Below are 24,716 nucleotides of genomic sequence, written 5' to 3' on the forward strand. Positions count from 1 at the left end.
GCTGTGGCAAATGGAATTTAATCCTGAAAGGGTGATGTGATGCATTTTGGGAGGACTAACCAGGCAAGAGAATATACAATGGATGGTAGGACCCTAGGAAGTACAGATGGTCCTTGGTGTACTTGTCCATAGATCACTGAAGGCAGTAGCACAGTTTGATATGGTGGTTAGGAAGACATATGGGATACTTGCCTTTATTAGCCGAGGCATAGAATATAAGAGCAGGGAGGTTATGTTAGAGCTGTATAAAACACTGGTTAGGCCACAGCTGGGTACTGTGTACAGTTCTGGTCGCCACACTATAGGAAGGATGTAATTGGACTACAGAGGGTGCAGAGGAGATTCACCAGGATGTTGCCTGGGCTGAAACATTTCAGCTATGAGGAGAGACTGGATAGGCTGGGGTTGTTTTCCTTAGAGCAGAGAAGGCTGAGGGGAGACCTGATTGAGGTATACAAAATTATGAGGGGCATAGATAGGAAGGAACTTTTTCCCTTAGCGGAGGGGTCAGTAACCAGGGGCATAGATTTCAGGTAAGGGGCAGGAGGTTTAGAGGGGATTTGAGGAAAAAAGATTTCACCCAGAGGGTGGTTGGAATCTAGAACACACTACCTGAAGGGGTGGTAGAGGCAGGAACCCTCACAACATTTAAGAAGTATTTAGATGAGCACTTGAAACGCCATAGCATACAAGGCAATGGGCCAAGTGCTGGAAAATGGGATTAGATTGTATGGGTGCTTGATGGTTGGTGCAGGCGGGTTGTTGCTGAAGGGCCTGTTTCTGTGCTGTAAAACTCTATGACTCTAATTAATTAATCTAGTCTGAAAGGGACACTTTTGTTTGAAGCGAAGACCACAATGTCTCCTTATTGGTTAATAAAAGCAAAATACTGCAGATGCTGGAAATCTGAAATAAAAACAAAAAGTGCTGGAAATACTCTACAAAGTTTGCTTCTCTCTCCACAGATGCTACCAGACCTGCTGAGTATTTCCAGCACTCTTTGTTTTTATCTCCTTATTGGTTTCTTAGAAAAGGCAACAAAAAAGATTTTATGCAACCTGCAGCTACAATAATGCAGGTTGCATCTTGAGCATTGTATGCGGTGCAATATCCCTTTAAGAATTTCAAAGTGGGGAGGGTGCGAGAAATGGAAAAAATGTCCCGCCTTCTCTGGGGCGACCAACGCTGATTGGTTAGCTCCGACGTCAATCGCGATGTTGGGACACCGGGACGTCATCGACGTGCGAGTTTGACTTCCGGTGAGGGAGCGAGGCTGACAGAGAAACGGACGCCATGTTTGATTGTGTAGAGTGATCGGCTCTTCGCTCGGCCACCCGCCCGCCCTCCCTCCCTAGGCTTCATTTTATTGTTGTATTTTGATTCCCCGGTGGGGGTGGGAGGGCGCGGTGAAGAGAGAGAGTTCCGTTCGTTAGTGGTGGCGGAGAGAGGCGTCGGGCCGGATGGAGGCGCGGCTCCCGCAGTCGCTGTAAGAGAGAATCGGGTAAGCGAGCAAGAGGCCTGGTGTGCGCATGCGCGGGAGCGCGCCCGAGCGGGGCCGTGCGGCCAGGAGCGCGCGTATGAGTTCGTCCGGGCAGGTGAGGTGCGAGAGCGTGCACTCGCCTTGCTTGATTGATTCAGTGCATCCCCTGGTACTCCCTGCACTTTTCATAGCATGCATCCCAGAGCGTTTTAAAAAGATATAATTGTCTGCAAAGTGAATGTAACTCTTAAGTTTTTTATGTTGTAGCATTAATTTTATATAGGCAAAAATTTAAATGTGTGCAAAATAAAAGCAATTTAATTTTCTGCACTGCAAACACTAGTGGTAACTTAATTTATGTACATAATCTATATAGTTGGAATAGAGCAACTGATGAATTTTAGTTTGACAATATGTACTGCATCAGTTTGACAGCTTGCAGGAACTGTTTTCATCATTTTTCCTATAGTTGACCTCTGCACACTTAGTAAATATTGGTGTACCTTGTAATTCAACAGTTGGGTGATGTTATACACTTTTAAAATGCTGCATTCAGTAGGAAATGTATTAACATAAGAAGTTTACCATCACTGCTTATGTTTCACCTACACAGTTGGGATATAGGAAGAGGAGTCAGCCATTCAGCTCCTCAAGTTTGCTCTGCCATTCATGGCTGATCTGTACCTCAGCTCCATTTACCTGCATTTGCTTCATATCCCTTGATACCTTTACCTAACAAAAATGTATCTGTCTCTGTCTTGAACGCTCCAATTGACCCCTAGCATCCATTGCAGGAGTAAGTTTGAAATTTCTACTATCCTTTGTGTTTTAAAAGTGTTTCCTGATTTCATTCCTAAATGGCCTAGCTCTAATTTTAAGATTATGTTCATAAGTTCTTGATTTCCCCCACCAGGAGAAATTGTTCCTTTGGACCTGTTGTATCGAATGCTTTTAACATCTTAATTCCTTTACCCGCCTATACTCAAAGGAATTAAAGCCAAATTTTTGCAGCCTGTCCTAATAATTTAACCCTCGCTATCACTCTAGTGAATCTGTGCTGCACCTGCTCCTAGGCCACTATCCTTCCTGAGGTGTAGTCGTCAGTGGGCATAAACTTTATATTAATTGACCTTCCGTCAGTGTGCAGGTTAAAGAGGCCAGTATCCACAGATCATATTTATTTATTGTATTTTTCTCAGTGAGGATTAAAACATTGGAGCAGTTTCTTCAAATGGCAGTGGATCTGATGATTGCGTCGTAGCTCCTTGAAAGGCTATGTGAATGTTTGTGCTTCCTTTCAAATTCAGTTTTGCTTTTACTATATTTGTATAATGTAAATGAAACAAGGGTTTTTTTTGTTCTTGCCTTCCTCATGATAAGGGAGGAATTGGAAATCCTGGGCTTTACAAGATGGGATCGCAAGTCCAAAAAGATAATTCAGCCTTTGTTACGTTAAATCTATGAATTACCATTTCCTTGTTTCTTTACATTTCTTTTATAGTTTTTAATCCTTTAACATGGATGCATTATTTGTTTCATGTATTGTATTTGTCTTGTCTTAATGTCTAAGGCATGGCTAATAAAACAGTCCAATGAATAATTTTGTTAATTTCTGCTGGTCCTGGGTTAGTGATATGCACAATAATTCTTGCAGCCCTGCTAGAATTAAGGAAAGGCCATCATGACCCCACTAATTAGTACTAGTACAACTGTATATGTAAATGCTATGAAATACAACTTGTAATGCCTCTTAACCAGGGTCACTGTTTTAGTGTGGCCAGGTCCAATTTTGTGTTTTATTCTTTATTCATTTTGTGTGGGCATCCCTGACTAGACCAGCATTTATTGCCCATCCCTAATTGTCCTTGAACTGAGTAATTGGCTAGGCTATTTTAAAGTCAATCACATTGCTGTGGGCCTGGAGTCACATGCAGGCCAGGTAAGGACGGCAGATTTCCTTCCCTAAAGGGCATTAGTGAACCAGATAGGTTTTTACATTAGACTAGCTTTTAATTCCAAATTTTATTAATTGAATTCAATTCAAATTTCACCATCTGCCATGGTGGGATTCGAACCCATGCCCCCAGAGCATTAGCCTAGGCTCTGGATTACTAGTCCAGTGACATTACCAGTATGCCATCGCCTCCCCATTGGCTTATGACTTTTACCAGTGTCTTAAGGATCATATTTCATGATTCTGTCCGTTTCTCTCTGTAAATTGTAAGCCACCTTGGTCATAACCCCAGAAAGAATGCAAATATTTATGGATTCAATGAAAATGGGCTTTTAAAAAAAAAAGCCAAAGAACATCTAAGGTGACCAATGGTGGTTGTGGTATTAAAAGATTTTGTTGTTTTTGCTTGAGTTAGCAGGGAGGAGGGAAGACTGATTCTTTCCTCAGGAGATGAAATGGGTTGGCAAGATCTGTGATAGGATGGCTTGTTAATGTTTTGACATAAGAAACAGTATTGATGGTTAAAGGCATTTTCTCATTCCACTCATTCTTCTTCTTGCATTAACAATTAAGATGAGACTAATACATTTAAAACTCTTGGTAACACATTCATCAAACTCCCTTCACTGTTGGAATGCCATGACTTTTTAAAATGACATTAATATTGCATAGCAAGTCCTAAAAAAAACCCAAACTGCAGGCACTTTTTAAAATGCCGACTCCCTTGTCTCACCCATGCAATCTTTGTCATACTCTCTCCTGGTTTCTTGTGTTCCATTTGATTTACTTCAAGATTCCTGTCCGCCCCTTCAAATCTCTCCACAGGCTTGCTTTTCCAGACCTTGGCCATCTCCAGCCTAAAGTCACTGTGCGCCCTCTCCACTTGACCAACACTAGACTGCTTATCATTTTTGCTCTGCCACTGGCAGCACTATGTCAGCCCCTGTGCCCTGTCTTCAAAAGACTCCATATGATCCCTTTGCTTGATTCTGGTTCCACCTTCTTGACTCCTTTCTTTTCTCCACAGCTTATTAGAAGGAGAGGCTGATAGAGTTTGGTGAAGTAGGGTGGGAGGAGACTTGTGGAAGGCACTCAGCTGGGCTGAGTGGCTTGTTTCTGTGCTGTAAGTTCTATGTAATTCATTGCCTGCGCTTTGTCCATCTCCCCTTAAAGCACTCTGAAGCATACCTCTGCACTTGAGCATTAGGGCAGTGCAGATGGTTGTTATTCAGGTGACCTTTCTAGTGATTAGGGGAGGCGGTAACGTAGTGATAATGACACTGGTCTAGTAATCCAGAGCCCAGGCTAATGCTCCGGGGACTCTGGTTCGAACCCCACCACAGCTGTTGAATTTAATTAATAAAAAAATTCTGGAATTAAAAAGCTAGTCTAATGGTGACCATGAAACCATTGTCAGTTGTTGTAAAAATCCATTTGGTTCACTAATGTCCTTTTAGGGAAGTAAATCTGCCATCCTTACCTGGTCTGGCTTACATGTGACTCTTAAATGCCCTCTGAAATGGCCCAGCAAGCCACTCAATTCAAGGGCATTTAGGGATGGGCAACAAATGCTGGCCTAACCAGTGATGCCCACATCCCACAAACGAATAATTAAAAAAAAAGATCCATTTGACACATAAATGCAACTTCTTGTGTGTAAGTCAGCTTGGTCATAACCCATTACAAGCCTGATAGTGAATCTAGAGCAGCCATTGCACTGAGACAGCTTTGCAAGCTAGAAATGGTGGAGTTGACTTTGAGTAGTTTATGTGGGTTTTAGTGATGAAAAAGCTACATGTTTCTCTGTTTTGATGGAATTGGTTTATCCTTCCAAAATTAATTTGCGCTCAGCGTTTATATTGAGGTGCAAGTTACAAATGATTTTAAACGCATTGTGGGTAAATTGATACTTCTACATTCCGATGATTTTGAAAAGCATTTTTATTTCTTTGGGCAGGTCAAGCTTTGAGCCTATAATTACGTGAACTTGCATGTTTGTAAAGGCTGCACCATTCTGTAGTTTTAATTCAGGGCCACTCATGAGATCAATGTGCCTTAATCTTGGTAAAATCTAAGGCTGCTTAAATGAAAGACATAGTTGGAATACCCACAACATTTTCCAGCAGTAAGACTTCTTGATATCAACCGCTACAGTAGTAATTTATATAGCACTTTTTAACGTAGGTAAAGATCCCATGACGTTTCACAGGAGCGCAATCATAGAAACTTACAGCGCAGAAGGAGGCCATTTGGCCCATTGTGCTTGTGCTGGCTTTTTGAAAGAGCAGTATGCTCATCCTCAAGTATCTGTTCAACTCCTTTTTGTAAAATTATTTATGGAATGAGCTTCCACCATCTTTTCAGGTAGAGCGTTGCAGATCCCAACAACTTTGAGTGAAATAAAATTCTCTTCATGTTCCCACAAGATCATTTTTCAATGATTTTGATTCAATGACCTCTGGTTATTGACCCACTCATCAGAGGGAATAATTTTTTTCCTATTTATTTTTTCAAAACCTCTCCTCTTGAAAACCTCTATTAGGTCACCTCTTAAATTTCTCTATTCCAAGGTGAAAAGTCCTAAGTTTTCTAACCTCTCCTCATAACTGAAGTCCCTCATCCCTGGTTACATTCTGGTAAACCCCCTCTGCACCCTTTCCATCTCTCCTGAAGTGTGGTGCCCAGAATTACCCACAATATTCAAGCTGAGGTCTAATGAGTGATTTCTAAAAATTAATCAGACAAAAATTGACACTGAGCTAAAGAAGACATTAGATCAAAGAGATTTTAAGCAGTGTCTTGCATCAGGAGAGAAGGGTGGATAGATTTAGGGAGGGATGCCTGGAGCCTAGGCAACTGAATGCACGACTGCCAGTGGTGGGGAGAAGGAAGTGGCGAATGCACAAGAGGCCAGAGTTGGGGAACAAAGAGCTCTCGGAGTTTTAGGGCTGGAGGAGATTAAAGGAGGGGCGAGACCATGTAGGGATATAAACACAAGGATAAGAATTTTAAGATCGAGGTGGTGCCGGACTGGGAGCCAGTAAAGATCACAGAATCATTACAGCACAGAAGGAGGCCATTCGGCCCATCGCTTCTGCATCGGCTTTCTGAAAGAGCAACTCGCTCAGTTCCATTCCCCTGCCTTTTCCCCATAACCCTGCACATTCTTCCTTTTCATATAACTGTCTAATTCCCTTCCAAATGCTTCAGTTGAACCTGCCTCCACCACGTTCGCAGGCAGTGCATTCCAGACCTTAACCACTTGCTTCGTGAAAAAGATTTTCCTCATATCACTTTTGCTTCTCTTACCAAATACTTTAAATCTGTGCCCTCTCGTTCTCAATCCTTTCACAAGTGGGAACAGTTTCTCTATCTACTCTGTCCAGACCCCTCATGATTTTGAATACTTCTAACAAATCACCTCTCGGCCTTCTCTTCGAGGAAAACAGTCCTAACATCTCTAATCTATCTTCATAACTGAAATTCCTCATCCCTGGAGCCATTCTCGTGAATCTTTTCTGTACTCTCTCCAGTGCCCTCATGTCTTTTCTCAAGTGCAGTGCCCAGAATTGGACACAATACTCCAGCTGAGGCAGAACTGGTGTCTTATGCAAGTTCAACATAACTTCCTTGCTCTTGTACTCTATGCCCCTATTAATAAAGCCAAAGATACCGTATGGTTTATTAACCGTGCTCTCAACCTGTCCTGCCACCTTCAATGACTTATGCACATATACACCTAGGTCCTTCTGCTCCTGCACCCCCTTTAGAATTGTACCCTATATTCTACATTGTTTCTCCATGTTCTTTCTACCAAAATGAATCACTTCACATTTCTCTGCCATCTTTCTGCCCATTCCATCAACTTGTCCATGTCCTTTTGAAGTTCTACACTATCCTCCTCACACAATGCTTCCAAGTTTCATATCATCTGTAAATTTTGAAATTGTGCCCATTACACCAAGGTCCAGGTCATTAATATATATCAGGAAAAGAAAGGGTTCCAACACTAATCCCTGGGGAACTCCACTACAAACTTTCCTCCAGTCCGAAAAACATCCATTAACCACTACTCTTCGTTTCCTGTCCCTCAGCCAATTTCATATCTATGTTGTGACCATCCCTTTTATTCCATGAGCGACAAGCTTGTTCACAAGTCTGTTGTCTGGCGCTGTATCAAATGCCTTTTGAAAGTCCATGTACACCACATCAACTGCATTGCCCTCATCAACCCTCTCTGTTACCTCCTCAAAAAAGTCCAGCAAGATAGTTAAACATGATTTTCCCTTAAGAAATCCATGCTGGCTTTCCTTAATTAACTCGCATTTGTCCATGTGACTCTTGATTTTGTCCCGAATTATTTTTTCCAGAAGTTTTCCCACCACCAAAGTTAAACTGACTGGCCTGTAGTTGCTGAGCTTATCTTTACACCCTTTTTTGAACAAGGGTGTAACGTTTACAAATCTCCAGTTCTCTGGCACCACCCCCAAGTCTAAGGAAGACTGAAAATTATGGACAGTGCCTCTGCAATTTCCACCCTCACTTCCCTCAGTATCCTTGGTTGCATCTAATCCAGCCCTGGTGCTTTATCCACTTTAAGTTCGGACAGCCTATCTAATAATCCCTCTTTATCAATTTTAAACCGCTTGAGTGTCTGACTCACCTCCTCTTTCAACATTGCCTGGGTTGCATCTTGTAAAGGCAGATGTAAAGTATTCATTTAATACCTCAGCTTTGCCCTCTGCCTCCATGTGTAAATCCCCTTTTTGGTCCCTAATTGGCCTTACTCCTTTTTACCATTCTTTCGCTATTTATTTATATGCCGATAGAAAACTTTGGGATTTCCTTTAATGCTAGCTGCCAGTCTCTTTTCATGCGCTCTCTTTGCTTCTCTTATTTGCTTTTTCACTTCCCCTGTGCACCTGGTTCTCAATAGTATTTTATACCTGGCATCTGTCATAAGCACACTTTTTCTTCTTTATCTTAATGTCTACCTCTTTTGTCATCCAGGGAGCTCTGGATATGTTTGCCCTACCTTTCCCCTCATACCTTGACTGTGCCCGAACTATCTCTTCTTTGAAGGTAGCCCGTTGTTCATCTACCGGTTTTTCTGTCAGTTTTTGACTCCCAATTTATTTGCCCAGCACCATTTTTGCCCCATTGAAGTTAGCCTTCCTCCAGTTAATTATTCTTACCCGAGATTGCTCTTTGTCCTTTTCCATAGTCAGCCTAAACCTTATGATACAATGATCACTATCCTCTAAATGTTCTCCTACTGCTACTTGATCCATTTGACCCACCTCATTCCCAAGAACCAGGTCTAGCAGTGCTTCCTTTCTCGTTGGACTAGCAACATACTGTTGTAGAAAATTTTCCTGAACACACACTAGGAACTCTTTCCCCTCACTGCCCTTTACACTACTATTATCCCAGTCTATGTTTGGATAATTAAAGTCCCCCATTATAACGACCCTATAATTTTTGCACCTCTCTGTAAATTCCTTGCAAATTTGTTCCTCCACATCCTTCCCGCTAGCTGGTGGCGTATAGACAACACTGAGCAATGTAACTGCACCTTTGTTGTTCCTTAGCTCTAGTCAAAGTAATTTTGTCCTCCACCCCTTTGGGACATCCTTTCTGTGACTCCAGCACTGCAATGTTCTTCTTAAATCAATATCGCCACCCCTCACCCTTTTACCCTTTCCTATCTTTCTTGAACATCTTGTATCCAGGAATATTTAACACCCAGTCCTGCCCTTTTTTGAGCCAGGTAACAAAAAATTGAGAGACATCATATATTCACAAGGGTGATGACTTCATTAGGTTGTAAAAATTACAGTTACATTTTTCTCAACTTTGTATTTATGAAAAAGGAACAAAAGTAATGTACAATCCAAAAACACACGGTGCAATTGTTTAGCTGTTAATGGAGTCCTGATTCCAAAATGATGTGCAGGCAATGGAGAGATTAGGGTAATTGTTCAACCAGAGTCTAGAGATTAGTTAATGAAACTTTTATTAACTTTAATGTGACTTAGCTCCCTTTTTATATGTAAAAAAAAAATTAAAGTTTATTTTAAAGGATGACTAAAAATATTTTGTGGATGGAGCTAAATAAATACAGGAATTATGTACAGAGAATGGGAAAAGAAAGATTTGGCTTTCAGGGCCTTAAACGTCCCAAAATGCAGTCCTTTTTTGAAGTATAGTCACTGTTGTAGGAAACATGGCAATTAATTTGCACACAGCAAGGTCCCACAAAGAGCAAAGTCATAATGACCAGACAGGTACAGAGAACAGGATACATTTGTGTGTTAGCTTATCAAGGTACCGAGACTTCCAAATAGATGATCATCTTCGCTAAACTACCACAATCAGATCAGATTTGGGAAGAAATCCAGAATTCACTTAAAATGTTTGATTATCTGAGCTTAAGATTGCACTAATTAGACATTTGCTACCAAAATCAGCTTATTTTCATTTGTTGGCTCATTTAAACTTCACTTTTGGATTTTTCATTAATTCATACTTTTGTTGCAGAAGTACTATTTTTATCATTGCTGTCAGAGAAGTTTTTTAAAATAAAGTTTTTTTTTCTCTTCTAGGATAACACTCGCTCAAAAGTGTATTGGTGATGATGCACCATGGCAGTGGTCCACAAAATATACAGCGCCCACTGCAGAGATCCAAGTCGTATACAGGCGGTGATGGAGATGAACCGACTGCTTTACCCCAGTCTCCCGCCACGGCTTTTGCTCCGGCCCTCAGCCCTGTACCGCGCACTGTGGCCAGCCCTTCTGGGCCACAGTCACCCAGTTACCAACTGCAGCAGTTTATAATGAACCGGAGTCCAGTATCTGCCCAGAACGTGAATATTACACTGCAGAATGTGAGCCAAGTGATGGCCGGGAGTCAACAAATTACCTTGGCTCCACTTCCAATTCAAAACCCGGCATCCCCAGGGTTCCAGTACAGCTCGCAGTCTGTGGGGCAGCAAAGGCGGTTTGATCATGGATCTCCATCGTACATTCAAGTCACCTCTCCTTTGCCTCAAGTCCAGCCACAGAGCCCCACGCAGCATAGCCCTGCATCAATGTTACAGAGTGTGCAAAGGACAGGGGCAGCAGCCACTGGGTTGAGCATGTGTAACCAGAGCCCGACCCGAGGATTTGTGGATGCCAATGTGCTGGTTAGGCAGCTGAACCTTAGCCCATCCAGTGCTGGGCACTTTGTGTACCAGGACCCATCCAGCCTTGCTCAGATCACTTCAAGCGTCGGTGGGCAGATACAGCTGACAACAGCCAGCACGTCTGCTTCCGTTCCGCGGGAACGCAGGCTTTCACAGCCTCACTCCCAGACTGGTGGAACCATTCATCACCTTGGGCCTCAGAGCCCTGCTGCCAGCGGCACTATGCAGCCCCTGCCTAGCCCGAGCCACATCACCACGTCGAACCTGCCTCCACAGATCAGCAGCATCATACAGGGACAGCTGATTCAGCAGCAGCAGCAAGCTCTTCATGGTCAGCAGATAGCCAGACCCATAAATTATGAAAGGACGCCCATAGCCCTGACTGCGGGTGTGATGGGACCATCGGCTTTTGGGATGACGTCTCCGGCGCCTCCTTCTAGCCCCTCTCGGAACACTGTCGCTCAGAGTCTGGTACAGACTTGTCTGACTCCCACCAGCAGTTGCACCCCATTTGTGAGGAAACAACCAAAGAAGTTGGAAGAGATTCCACCTGCCAACCCGGAGATTTCCTATTTGAGAAAGCAGTGTTTGGCACATCACCTTGCTGAAATGGAGACTCTCAGAGAGACATTTAAGGATTACTTGATTGAACTTTTCTTCCTTCAGCACCGTCAAGGAAATATGATGGACTACTTAGCATTCAGAAGGAAACCGTGTCTGGCCTTGTTGGCATATTTGAAACAAAATGACTTAGATCTGGAAGAGGAAGAAGAAGAGGAGCAGTCAGAAGTCATTAATGATGAGGTAAACAAACTATTTACTATTTAGTCCTAAGACCATTCGCACTTCCAGTACTTGTGGCGGTTGCAGGGTGAGAAGGTGGTTGTGTCCGTCAATCCAGGGCAAGATGATAAATCAGCAAATTCTTCAGCTGTCTTTCAAGGCGGGTGAAATTTGGACTAAGCAAAAGCTGTTAAATAGAACACGATTATATTCTTAAATTTTTATAAGGGTAGAACTGTTTTGAAGTTTCCTGCCTCTGGTTGCTAGCAGCCACACTCTAGCCCTGCAGTTAACATAGGAATTAGATTCTCAGCCCACCTAGCTTTGTTCGGGGGTCTGTTTAGAGGACCCACACAGATTAATTTCATCTCAGTCCTACCTTGGTGCCAAACCCATAATCTTCCATCCTACTCTCCTGTTTTTGAACATGAGTGTGTCCATTTATTATTGAATGTTGCAACCAATGACAAAAACAGCTCTTGTACTAAATTATACTTTACTCTTTAACAATTCCAACTGTAGAGCAGTTGTACAAGTGGCATTTTTTTTTGGTGTTTCCTATGTTATAACAGTGTCTTGGCTTCACTATGTGGTACTTAATGTGATTTTCAAAGCATCTAACTTTAAAATGGGCCAAACTCATTTAGAGTGGTTAAAGATACCATTTTCTGATCATTCAGAATCTGATTGGAGTAACGTAAAATCTTAAAACTAACTGAGGATTTTGTACTGATCAATTAAAAAACATCTCAAGCCTTTATTATATCTTGTAATGGGCATTCAGAATAAATGGATTTAGGTGTGGAGTAAAGATATTATGATATATCACATAGAAATCTCACTCGAGTACCAGTGGGATTTCTTACCCATTTACATAATTGTTTAGCAATGTAAATGATGAAGATTTATTGAAAATCTGTTGGTTTACATGGTTTCTTTATTGAATATGCTCATTTTTGCCACCCAGCCTCTTGATCTTCATTTAGCCACATGCAACATTATCCATCGTCACTAGAGTGTTGGTTTTCTGTTCAAGGGTGAAAGGAAAGCCAGGAATATTCTGCACCTCCGCTCGGAGTGATTTATATGGCCAATTTTGGGATATTGCACACCATTTAGTTCTTCTATGCTTTTCGACATTTAATTTATGCAATACTTAAGCAGTTAATATACTCCAGGAAGAGGGTGGCTTCTCTTCTCCAGCATTAGAACACTGGGTGCACCAGGCCACAGGGTTGAGTTTGGTTCTTAGACCGTGTTGATTTTGGTCATGACAATTCTTCATTGGGCTTGCCTTGCCCATACTTGGCAAAACCAGTAACCAAGGGTATTTTGATGAAACATCTCTACATCATGGAACTTCTGTGTCATGTGTATGTGGCTGTGCACACGTGTGTATTTGCCTTGGGGAGAAAAATGCCAGCGCTAACTCCTTAAAAATGAGTTTACAACATTTTTGAATGCACTGCAACCATTGGGAATGTCTCTGATATGGATGTAAAAGGCCAGCAGAAATGATTTTCTTTTCGTACTCTGTACTACATTTTTCTATTTCATATTTTATGATCAGTATTGAAATAGAGTAAAGGTACATGTTAGGTTATGACTTGCAGTTGCTAAATATTGTATAATGGTTAATTTTACTTGTTTCTTCCGAAGCTATTACGAATGAGAAAACATTTGTTTTTTTTGCAGCTTTCTATGTATACAAGATTGTTTGTTATGTTCAGAAGTGGCTAAGTAATTATTAAAACACTATTGAAGTACAGATAGGTTCTTGTATGCTTAAACTTTCTAGAAGGTATTGCATGTAAACAATTATAGAGGTAATCTTAAAATATAACATTGCAAGTTTTGATAGAATTTGCTGCTTAATCCAGCAGGTGCTGTGCTCCTTTCAGCACCTGAAGGTGTGGACAGCACATCTACTGGGTGCATTATATATGAGGCAAAAAGTATAGGTACAAAAATATGTTGCAGAGACCTTGGGTTTGTCGCTGGATAAAGCTGAAAATTCAGAATGAAGATTCAGTGTAATATTACTAAGAAGAGCCAATGATTCTGTTGAGAAGCTAAACAAAGTTGGACAGCTTAGTCTAACATAGAAAATAGGAATAGGCCATTCAGCCCTTTGAGCCTGCTCCGCCATTCATTATGATCATGGCTGATCATCCAACTCAGTGGCCTGTTCCCGCTTTCGCCCCATACCCTTTGATCCCTTTAGACCCAAGAGCTATATCTAACTCCTTCTTGAAAACATACAATGTTTTTGTCTCAACTGCTTTCTATGGTAGCGAATTCCACAGGCTCACCACTCTCTGGGTGAAGAAATTTCTCCTCATCTCAGTCCTGAAAGGTTTACCCCGTATTCTTAGACTACGACCCCTGGTTCTGGACCCCCCCACATTCGGGAACATCCTTCCTGCATCTACCCTGTCAAGTCCTGTTAGAATTTTATAGGTTTCTATGAGATCCCCTCTCACTCTTCTGAACTCCAGCGAATATAATCCTAACCGACTCAATCTCTCCTCATACGTCAGTCCCGCCATCCCAGGAATCAGTCTGGTAAACCTTTGCTGCACTCCCTGTATAGCAAGAACATCCTTCCTCAGATAAGGAGACCAAAACTGCACACACTATTCCAGGTGTGGCCTCACCACGGCCTTGTATAATTGCAGCAAGACATCCCTGCTTCTGTACTCAAATCCTCTTGCTATGAAGGCCAACATACCATTTGCCTTTTTTACCGCCTGTTGCACCTGCATGCTTACCTTCAGTGACTGGTGTACGAGAACACTCAGGTCTTGCTGCCTATTCCCTTCTCTCAGTTTATAGCCGTTCAGATAATCTGCCTTCCTGTTTTTGCTATCAAACTGGATAACCTCACATTTATCCACATTATACTGCATCTGCCATGCATTAGCCCACTCACCCAACTTGTCCAAATCACCCTGAAGCCTCTCTGCATCCTCCTCAGCTTCCCACCCAGTTTTGTGTCATCTGCAAATTTGGAGATATTACATTTAGTTCCCTCATCTAAATCATTAATGTATATTGTGAATAGCTGGGGTCCTAGCACCGATCCCTGCGGTACCCCACTAGTCACTGCCTGCCATTCGGAAAAAGACCCATTTATCCCTACTCTTTGTTTCCTGTCTGCCAGCCAATTTTCTATCCATCGCAATACACTACCCCCAATCCCATGCGCTTGAATTTTGCAAGCTAATCTCTTTTGTGGAACTTTGTCAAAAGCCTTCTGAAAGTCCAAATAAACCACATCCACTGACTCCCCCTTATCAACTCTACTAGTTACATCCTCGAAGAATTCTAGTAGATTTGTCAAGCATGATTTTCCTTTCGTAAATCGATGCTGACTCTGCCCGATTCTAGTACTGTTCTCCAAGTGCTCTGCTATAAAATGTTTGATAATGGATTCTAGAATTTTCCCCACTGCCGACATCAGGCTGACTGGTCTATAATTCCCTTCTTTCTCAGTACCTCCCTTTTTAAATAGTGGGGTTACATTAGCCACCCTTCAGTCTTAGTGTTAGACTACATCTGTGGTCTGGCTGTGATGCATTCCAGATTCAGGGAAAACTAGAGGCCATCAATATAAGATAGTCACCAAGAAATCAAACCAGAAATTCAGAAGAAACCTCTTAACCTGGAGAGTGGATAGAATGTGAAACTCTGACATAATATGGGGCAGTTAAGGCGAATAGCATAGATGCATTTAAGGGGAAGTTAGATAAAAATGTGAGGAAGAAATAAATAGAAGAATATGCTGATGGGGTTAGATGAAGAAGCTCTATTGGAGCATAAACACTGGTATGAACTGGCTGGAATGTTGATTCAATGTATTAAAAAAATACAGTTTAATTAAAATGCATGTTTTGGATTACAGAAGCAGGCACTCCTGTGTTTGAGGTAGGCTAAGTGATTGTGTAACTGTTTATAATTTGTTACGTGCAGTACCCAGGCTTTATAAATAACTACAGTATACTTGAGCCTTTAATGTCAAATATTGCTTATTTATTGGCACAAAGTTAGTTTGAAAGAAATTTACCTTTGGGTTTGTCTCTGGGTCTCAAATGTAACCTTCTAGTAAGTTACCCTTACAGTTATCTGTGCCCTGCATGTGATCATAACCTTTTAGGCATATAAATTGTGCATATAACATCCACAAAAGTTAAAATGTTCACTGCATCTTACATACGAATTAGGAGAAGCTGACCATTCGGCCCCTGTAGCCTGCTCCGCCAGTCAATAAAATCATGGCAGAATTCACACTCCCATCTACCCCGATTAATCTTTGATTCCCTTGCCTAACAAGAATCTATCTACCTCCGCCTTTAAAAATATTCAGTGACCAGCACCTCCCCCACTACCGCCACCTGAGGCATAGAGTTCCAAAGTCGCACAACCCTCTGAGAGAAAAACATTCTCCTTATCTATGTCCGAAAAGAGTGACCCCTTATTTTAAAACAGTGCCCCCTAGTTCTGGGCTCCCCCACAAGAGGAAACATCCTTTCCACATCCACCTTGTCAAGACCGTTCAGGATCTTATAAATCTCAATCAAGTCTTCCCTCACTGTTCTAAACTCCAGTGAAAACAAACCCAGTCTGTCCAACCTTTTCTCATAAGACAAACTGCTCATTCCAGGTATCAATCTAGTAAACCTCCTCTGAACTGCCTCCAATGCATTTACATCCTTCCTTAAATAAGGAGACCAAAACTGCACACAGTATTCGAGATGTGGTCTCACCAATGCCCTGTATAACTGAAGCATAACATCCTTACTTTTACTTTCAATTTCTCTCATAATAAAGGATAGCATTCCACTAGCCTTCTTTATGACTTGCTGTACCTGCATTCTAACATTTTGTGACACATGCACTAGAACACCTAGATTCCTCTGCACCTCCGGAAACGTGGGAATAGTTGTGGCCATTCAGCCCTTCGTCTGCTCTGCCAATCCTGTTAGCTATGGCAGCTGTCTTTTTAATCTGAATTCCCTGCCTTTTTTCCAATCTCTTACCACACTTGCTTCCCAAATAAGTTTTCTTTTTAAGCACCTCGGTGGAGTTTTGCTTTATTATCTAAGGCATTCTGGGACAGTGCATTCCTCATTCTCAACCCTTTGTGTGAAAATGTTTTTCCTGGATCTTCAATGTGCATTTCTGTAGTTCTGTGAAAGCTTCTAACTGCCCCTGTAATGCATTCCCAGTCACTTTTATTCTGTTACTGCAGAGAGAGTTCCTCTTGTGTTTCTAAAAAAAAAACACATTTTAGTTTGCTGAAGATGCATTTTTAAAATTTGATTCCTGCATGTGGGCAACACGGGGAGACCCACATTTGTTGCCCATCTGTTGTTGCTGTAGGGTTTTAATTTGCTTTGACTTTGGAAATATTTTGTGTACAATGATTATGTATGATCCTGGTAGATATTCAACATGTAATATGCATTCTGCTGCTGAAAGTTACTTCACTTGCACAGATTGTGTGAATTGTGTTTTATTATTAATGTGTTATAGTGTAGATTTTGTATTTTGTGTTTGCTGTTAATGCCATCATTTGCAATGCACCTTGAGTTTCTGCATTTACTCCAGTTTTAAAAGATTCCTTGGTTTTATTTTATATCCATAATTCTTATGTTACTTCTGCATGATCCATATTCACTCCAACAACCTTTAGTCGTATGAACTTCTGCATTTTATGCATTAAATTCTTCATTCTGTGAAATGGCATATTTTTTAAATAGAGGTGGCCTTCAGATAAGGATTTTTTTTCAAACCGCAGCTTGCATTTATACAGGGCCTATAATGTAGTAAAATGCCCCAAGGCGCTTCACAGAAGCATAATCAGACAAAATTTGACAATGAACCACGTAAGGAGATATTAGGACAGGTGACCAAAAGCTTGGTCAGAGATTTAGTTTTAAAGAGCATCTTAAAGGAGGAGAGAGAGAAGCTGAACGGTTTAGTGAGGTAATTCCAGAGCTTTAGGGCTTAGGCTGCTGAAGGCACAGCTGCCAACAGTGGAGCAAGAAAATTGGAGATGCATAAGAGACCAAAATTCGAGGAACGTAGAGATCCTGGAGGATTGTAGGGCTGGTGGAAATTCAAGATGGGGCGGAATGAGGTCATGGAAGGATTTGAATGCCCGAGGATTAGAATTTTAAATTTGATGCATTGCTAGACCAGGAGCCAGTTATTCTAGGTCCTGTATCATCTATACATGTACACTCTGACCAGCACACGCATATGAGTACAGGATTATTGCACATGTGCATTGATTAAGAAAAGAGTTTGGCACATTTCTGCAGCAGCAGGGAATAAATTCTTATCCCTCATTTTGTTTTGTCGCATGTCTGCTTCTCTTTAAGAAAGACGTCAGCAGTGTCAAGCCGTGGTGACAGTAACCTATGTTTCTAGGACCCTTTACCATATCTTGTGATTGCATTATATGTCTGATTTTGGGTGTTACTATTGCAGTTTTTATCCAGATCTCAATAAGATCCTAATTTATGTTCAGTGTAAGGTGAACATCTTTTGGCAGGGGATGTTAAACCTTAGGTGGATATAACTGCTTCTGAGACAATATTTGAAGAGCAGGAAATTTTTCTGTTGTCCTGGCCAGCATTGCTTCCTCAACCAGCACCATGCGAAACAGATGAATTGGCCATCAGCCATTCACTTACTGTTTAAGGCAATGGGCATTATTTTATAGTGAACGCATCGGCTTCTCAAAACTCCAGCTCGTTATTTTCCAGGCATTTCATGCTTCTTTAAATTACTGCTGATTTGGTTATTTTAAAAGGACAAGTGCAACAAATTCAGCTTCAAATTATTCCTGCAACTGTCTCAACTAAAGGATGTTTTGAAGTTGAATAAAATGATGAAGGACCTGAGTATTTAAGGGATCTTGCTGTGCACACTTTGTACTTTAACAGTAATTACTGATTGTAAAGTGCGTTGGGATATCTGGGAAATGAAAGGTGCTATAAAATGCAAGTTCATTTTACTTTCTTTCGAAAGATGGCTTTTAGCTGTTTTGTTCTGTAGGTGGAATGGAAGAGTGATGCTTAATCAGAGTTGGAACTTTATTTTGAATAATGCGTTGGGTAATTTGTATAAAAATAAAACTTGAGTTCTATGAAGGCATTCTGTTTAAATATTCAAAGTTCATTATCGAGTTTCATTTTACTCGACTTTTAAAACATCCTTTCGTATCCTGTGGCATTGCACCTGCGGATTCAAGATCAGTGCTGTCTTCTGGAGAAACGGTTGGAGCAAAAGGGGATAATTGAACCTGGCTCCTGCAATTTGGTCTCCTCTTTAAAGCTATACATTCTGTCATTTTTATATATTCCCTCTGGATTATTAACTTACAGTTCAATAGTAAAACTGATATCAGCTTGGGAAGGAGAGAAGTAAAGTTGTTTGGAGAACTTCACTGTGGTATTGGCTGCGGAGGGCATGCAAAACAGAGGTGCTACAGCGTCACACCATGTGACAGGCTGTAATTACAACATGACAAATTTGCATAGGCAGTTTCCTAATAAATTTTCCTTTCGAAAGGGAGTTGTGCACAGGCTTAAGTTTTTATTATAAATTATCCAATCAGCAAATGTCAAACAATTGAATTAAACTCAGATCTGAAACTCGCTACCAAACGGAGTGATTGTGGTGAACAGCATAAATGAATTTTAAGGAGAAGCTAGATTAGTACATGAGGAAGAAAAGAACAGAAGGATACGTTGATAGGGTGAGATGAAGTAAATAGAATAAGAGGCGGCTCGAATGGAGCATAAACACTGGCATAGTGGCCTGTTTCTGTACTGGAAAATTCTTTATGTGCAGTCACCACTTTTTTAAAGCTGAAAAAGATTACTTGGGTTTGGTGTCCAAGCTTGTGAACACTTTCAGTGTGTGGAACTAGGTAAGATCTTTTTACAGGGTGACTGCTTCTTGCCTCTAGACTGGAGGAGAATAGCAGTGAGGCAGTAAGTATGTAGCTACAGTAATGTAATATGGCTGGCTAAAACATCGCGAAGAAATTGGGAAATCAGGGAAAGTAACGGTGTAAGTAAACAAGGTCAGCAAAGAGACTACAATATCATAGAAAGACTTGCGTGCCTGATGCTGACATGCTTCTGTCATTGATTTTGTTGCAGTAGCGGCAAAGTACGTTCAGTGAAGTTAAGATTCTGAATAATTTGGCAACGCTACGTCATGCTGCACTAGTACTTTGACATGAGCAAATGGGTTCACAGGATAAAGTCTTGGGCATAATATGCTTTTTGCAGGCCATGCTTCAGGGCAATTAAGTACTCACATAAGTTATCGCCTCTTGCAAGGGATTGCATGCGGTGCCTGTGGGGTGGAATGGGTTTAATGGCGAGAGCAGGTTGCACTGTGTGGGATGGAATAGATCAGATGGAACAGCTGAATTTTTTTCTCCTCCCTCCCAGTTTTTGTTGTTTTTGTTTGTCACACCATATGTAAACTGTTATGGTGGATAATTTGCTGATCTGAAAAGTCTAAATATTTTGAAAATCACACTTTGTTGATAAAATAATTTGAGGGAGTAGGACAAGGGGCATAGGTTCAAACCAGTAACAGGCAAGTTTAGGACCGATTATCAAGAGAGCAATCAATGTTGAAATTGATTTCTTGGCACTCTGCTGGATACATTTAAGAATCAATTGGATGTTGCTGGGGGACTTAAGAGGGCTTCTGGACAGATGAACTAAAGGGCTGAATGGCCTTCATCTTTAATTGTCCTGTGATCTTGCCATTGTGTGAATGCAGAGAATTTAATCTTCATAGATGTTACACTGATGTCCAGTGTTATATAAATCAGAGAAGGGGTTGCTTTACTCTCAAACTAATTTGAGCATCATCTGATTCATTTCTTTTGTGTTTCAACAGATCTTGTTTTCACATACATTTAAATTTACAACAAATTGACCTCGCTAGTAAAATTCAGTTGCATTTTTACTGAAATTAACGAGCAGAAAAAAATGATCAGTATAAATGGACTGAGCTGGTAACCTGTACCCTAACTAATGCTATAGGTCCTAGAATGTCATTGCTTTCGAGTATCTGGAATTCTCACTGATATTTTCTTGAGAGCTTCTTACTTTTTGAAAGATTAATATTTCATTGATAATGAGACTTTCACATGATTCTTTATTGTGAGATTTACCTGACGTTTGTACGGTTTGATTGAAATGATAAGTAATTACTGAAGCTTAAGATCTCAATGATGAACACTGCTAAAAGTAAGATCAATAGTTTAGTTTTGCATTTGCCTAAAGAGCTAGTTTTCAGTATATTTTGGTGGTATTTATTGCGTTTAATTCTATGCTGTTAATTAAAATTGGCCTCTTGTAAGTCGCAGAGTAGAGTACAAGCAATTGTTTGCAACTTGTGCAATACAGAAGCAAAAAAAAATTATTTTCTTCCATTGTACTTGACTGTTAATAAAGAATGTCTCTACCTGTTGCAGATTTAAAATCTGTGGACAGTCCTTCAGGTCCAAAATCAAGCATGCAGACTGCAGGTTTAAAACTGGATGCTACAAGTGATCTGATACCTGTAGTGGGACTGTTATCTCTTCTGAGGCCTTGTTGGCTTTTGCAGCATTGGCGTGGGAATTTTTAGGCTTTGTCTATTTCAGTAACTCAAGTCCTGTGACGGTCAATGTGAAGGATTCTGTGATTAACTCTTCTAGTTTTTTTTCTTGTTTTGTTTTTCGGTATAAAACCTTGCAGAGAAATTGTAAGTAGATTGGCATTTAAGACGACCTAAACTACTACCCATCAAACCTCCCCCCACACCTAGAATTTTTTGGCATTTTTTTGTACTTTGTTATTCCATTAGGTTAAGATAAATTAATTCTGTTTTTTTTTTCCCTGCAACTGTGCTTCTAATAATGCAATTTGCAGTTTCAGCAAACATTTTTATTTTGGCTCTGCAAGTATTTTTGTTCTGCAAACCAATTTTTAAAAAATTAAGTTGGCAAAATGTTTGCAATGAATCCCATGAAGCAAGCCTAGGAAGAAAAAAAGAATTTCTACAGAAGTTTCCTGGCTGTCCTTGTACCGCAAATACTTTTTTTTTTTGCTCGGACTTGATGTTTCAGTAATGAACCTGTGAATGAATGCATTGTTTTTATTTAAGGTAAAAGTGGTGACAGGAAAGGATGGCCAGACAGGGACGCCAGTTGCCATAGCAACACAGCTTCCCCCTAATGTTTCTGCTGCATTTTCAACACAGCAGCAGCAGCAGTTTCAGGTAAGGAGTCAATGTGGCACCGGCAAGTCTGTGAATCATTATAGCATCACCAGGGTTAAATCCTGTTATATCGTCATGCTGCAACCAATCCGTGCCTTTCTGATGTGTGCGTTTTTTTTTTCTTGTCCTTCCATAGCAAGCACATCAAGGTACCCCTGTGGCAGGCACAGCCAATACAGTGGAGATTGAAGCTTTCAAAAGACAGCAGGCTTTGGCTCAAACAGGTATGTTCCAGCATCTGCAGTATTTTGCTTTTATTTACATTTCCTTTTGGAAGGGTTTCATAAATATTTGTGCCACGAGTGTGACGATATAATTTGTGGAGTTAGTTTTGCTTTGACTTACTCTGAGAAGAGGATGGGGGTAAAGAGAGGGGGGGTGGGGGGAGAAGAAGAGAATCACATGGGATCCTTTAATGTAAGTTTAGTACTGCTTTTTCTTCTGTGTTGCACTGTATTGCTGTTACCTTTTAAAAACTAAAATGGTGCAAACCAATACTACAATGTAAAGAGAGACCTGCAAACTTAAAGTTCTCTCGTGTGTGTTGTAAACAATTGATATTTGAGCACAGAGATTAAAGTAATGCTAAATGACAAAGCATAAACTGCTGTTCGAAACCTCTAGATTAGATTAGCTCCCCATAATCCACTTACAGCCATCCGTTACCCCCCTGTGTATTTGACAAGTTGAAACTTTGTGGGGATGTATATGGTCTCCAAGCAGTATTCCTAATTTAGATAAAACTTTGCATTCTTTCAGGTTTCTTGTTCCTCCTGGGGTTGTTGCAGCTACTTTCCTCCCTGGCCATAGTGTCATAGAGTTATACAGCACAGAAACAGGCCCATCGTGTCTGTGCTGGCCATCAAGCACCTAGCTATTCTAATCCCATTTTCCAGCACTTGGCCCGTAGCCTTGTATGCTATGGCGTTTCAAGTGCTCATCCAAATACTTCTTCAATGTTGTGAGGGTTCCTGCCTCGACCACCTCTTCAGGCAGTGTGTTCCAGATTCCAACCACCCTTTAGGTGAAATTTTGTTTCCTCAAATCCACTCTAAACCTCCTACACCTTACCTTAAATCTATGCCCCCTAGTTATTGACCCCTCCCCTCCGCTAATAAAAAAAGTTTCTTCCTATCTAACCTATCAACGCCCCTTATAATTTTGTATACTTCAATCATATTTCCCCTCAGCTTTCTCTGCTCTAAGGAAAACAACCCTAGACTTTTCAGCCTCTCTTCATAGCCAAAATGCTTCAGCCCAGACAACATTCTGGTGAATCTCCTCTGCATCCTCTCCAATACAATCACATCCTTCCTATAGTGTGGCGACCAGAACTGTACACAGTACTTCAGCTGTGGCCTAACTAGCATTTTATACAGCTCCATCATAACCTCCCTGCTCTTATATTCTGTGCCTCGGCTAATAAAGGCAAGTATCCCATATGCTTTCCTAACCATCTTATCTACCTGTGCTACTGCCTTCAGTGATCTATGGACAAGTACACCAAGGACCCTCTGTACTTCCTACGGTCCTACCATCCATTGTATATTCTCTTGCCTTGTTAGTCCTCCCAAAGTGCATCACATCACCCTTTCAGGATTAAATTCCATTTGCCACAGCTCCGCCCATCTTACCAGCCCATCTATATCGTCCTGTAATCTAAGGCTTTCCCCCTCACTATTTATGACACCACCAATTTTCGTGTCATCTGCGAACTTACTGATCGTACCTCCTGTATTCACGTCTAAATCATTAATGTACGCTACAAACAGCAAGGGTCCCAGCACCGATCCCTGCAGTACACCACTGGTCACAGGCTTCCACTTGCAAAAACAACCCTCAACCATTACCCTCTGTTTCCTGCCACTCAGCCAATTTTGGATCCAGTTTGCCAAATTGCCCTGGATCCCATGGGCTCTTACCTTCTTAACCAATCTCCCATGCGGGACCTTATCAAAAGCCTTACTGAAGTCCATGTAGACTACATCAACTGCTTTACCCTCATCTACACATTTTGTCACCGCCTCAAAAAATTCAATCAAGTTAGTCAGACGTGATCTCCCCCTGACAAAGCCATGCTGACTATCCCTGGTTAATCTCTGCCTCTCCAAGTGGAGATTAATCCTGTCCCTCAGAATTTTTTCCAATAGATTCCCAACCACTGATGTTAGACTCACTGGCCTGTAATTACCTGGTTTATCCCTGCTACCCTCCTTAAATAATGGTACCACATTCACTGTCCTCCAATCCTGTGGTACCTCTCCTGTGGCCAGAGAGGATTTGAAAATTTGTGTCGGAGCCCCTGCTATCTCCTCCCTTGCCTCACATAACAGCCTGGGATTTATCCACTTTGAAGCTAATTTCCTCCCTTTCAATGCTAATATGTTCAAGTATATCACAATCCCCCTCCCTGATCTCGACACCTACATCGTCGTTCTCCACAGTGAAAACTGATGAAAAGTAATCATTTAAAACCTCACCTATGTCCTCCAGCTCCACCCACAGATTGCCACTTTGGTCCCTAATGGGCCCTACTCTTTCCCTGGTTATCCTCTTGCCCTTAATATGCTTATAAAACACCTTGGGATTTTCCTTTATCTTGCCTGCCAGTGTTTTTTCATGTCTCCTCTTCGCTATCCTAATTACTTTTTTAAGTACCCCCCCCCCCGCTACACTTTATATACTCCTCTAGTGCCTCCACTGTTTTCAGCACTCTGAATCTGCCATAAGCCTCCCTTTTTTTTTCCTGATCCAATCCTCTATATCCCTTGACATCCAGGGTTCCCTGGACTTGTTGCTCCTACCCTTCACTATAATGGGTATATGTTGGCTCTGAGCTCTCACTGTTTCCTCTTTGAATGACTCCCACTGATCTGATGTCGACTTTTCTACAAGTAGCTGCTGCCAGTCCGCTTTGGCCAGATCCTGTATTATCATAAAATTGGCCTTCCCCCAATTCAGTACCTTTATTTTCGGTCCATCTTTGTCCTTTTCCATAACTACCTTAT

At 41.3% G+C, this 24,716-nt stretch overlaps 1 protein-coding gene across 13 annotated transcripts in view; it reads left to right on the forward strand.

Moving 5' to 3' along the window:
- Positions 1-1,268: 1,268 nt before the first annotated feature.
- Positions 1,269-24,716, forward strand: part of ep400 (E1A binding protein p400) — a 164,455-nt gene continuing 141,007 nt past the window's right edge. For 11 of the 13 annotated variants that reach the window (XM_068054601.1, XM_068054607.1, XM_068054605.1 and 8 more), the window contains exons 1-4: positions 1,269-1,501; positions 10,040-11,427; positions 21,595-21,708; positions 21,845-21,932. In XM_068054601.1, coding sequence (XP_067910702.1) covers positions 10,069-11,427; positions 21,595-21,708; positions 21,845-21,932 — 1,561 coding nt within the window. In that variant the 5' untranslated portion in view covers positions 1,269-1,501; positions 10,040-10,068. The remainder of the gene's footprint in view (positions 1,502-10,039; positions 11,428-21,594; positions 21,709-21,844; positions 21,933-24,716) is intronic. The other 2 variants (XM_068054608.1, XM_068054612.1) reach the window with 1 other exon arrangement.

This window comes from Heterodontus francisci, chromosome 23, assembly GCF_036365525.1.
Source record: "Heterodontus francisci isolate sHetFra1 chromosome 23, sHetFra1.hap1, whole genome shotgun sequence".
Taxonomy (NCBI): domain Eukaryota; kingdom Metazoa; phylum Chordata; class Chondrichthyes; order Heterodontiformes; family Heterodontidae; genus Heterodontus; species Heterodontus francisci.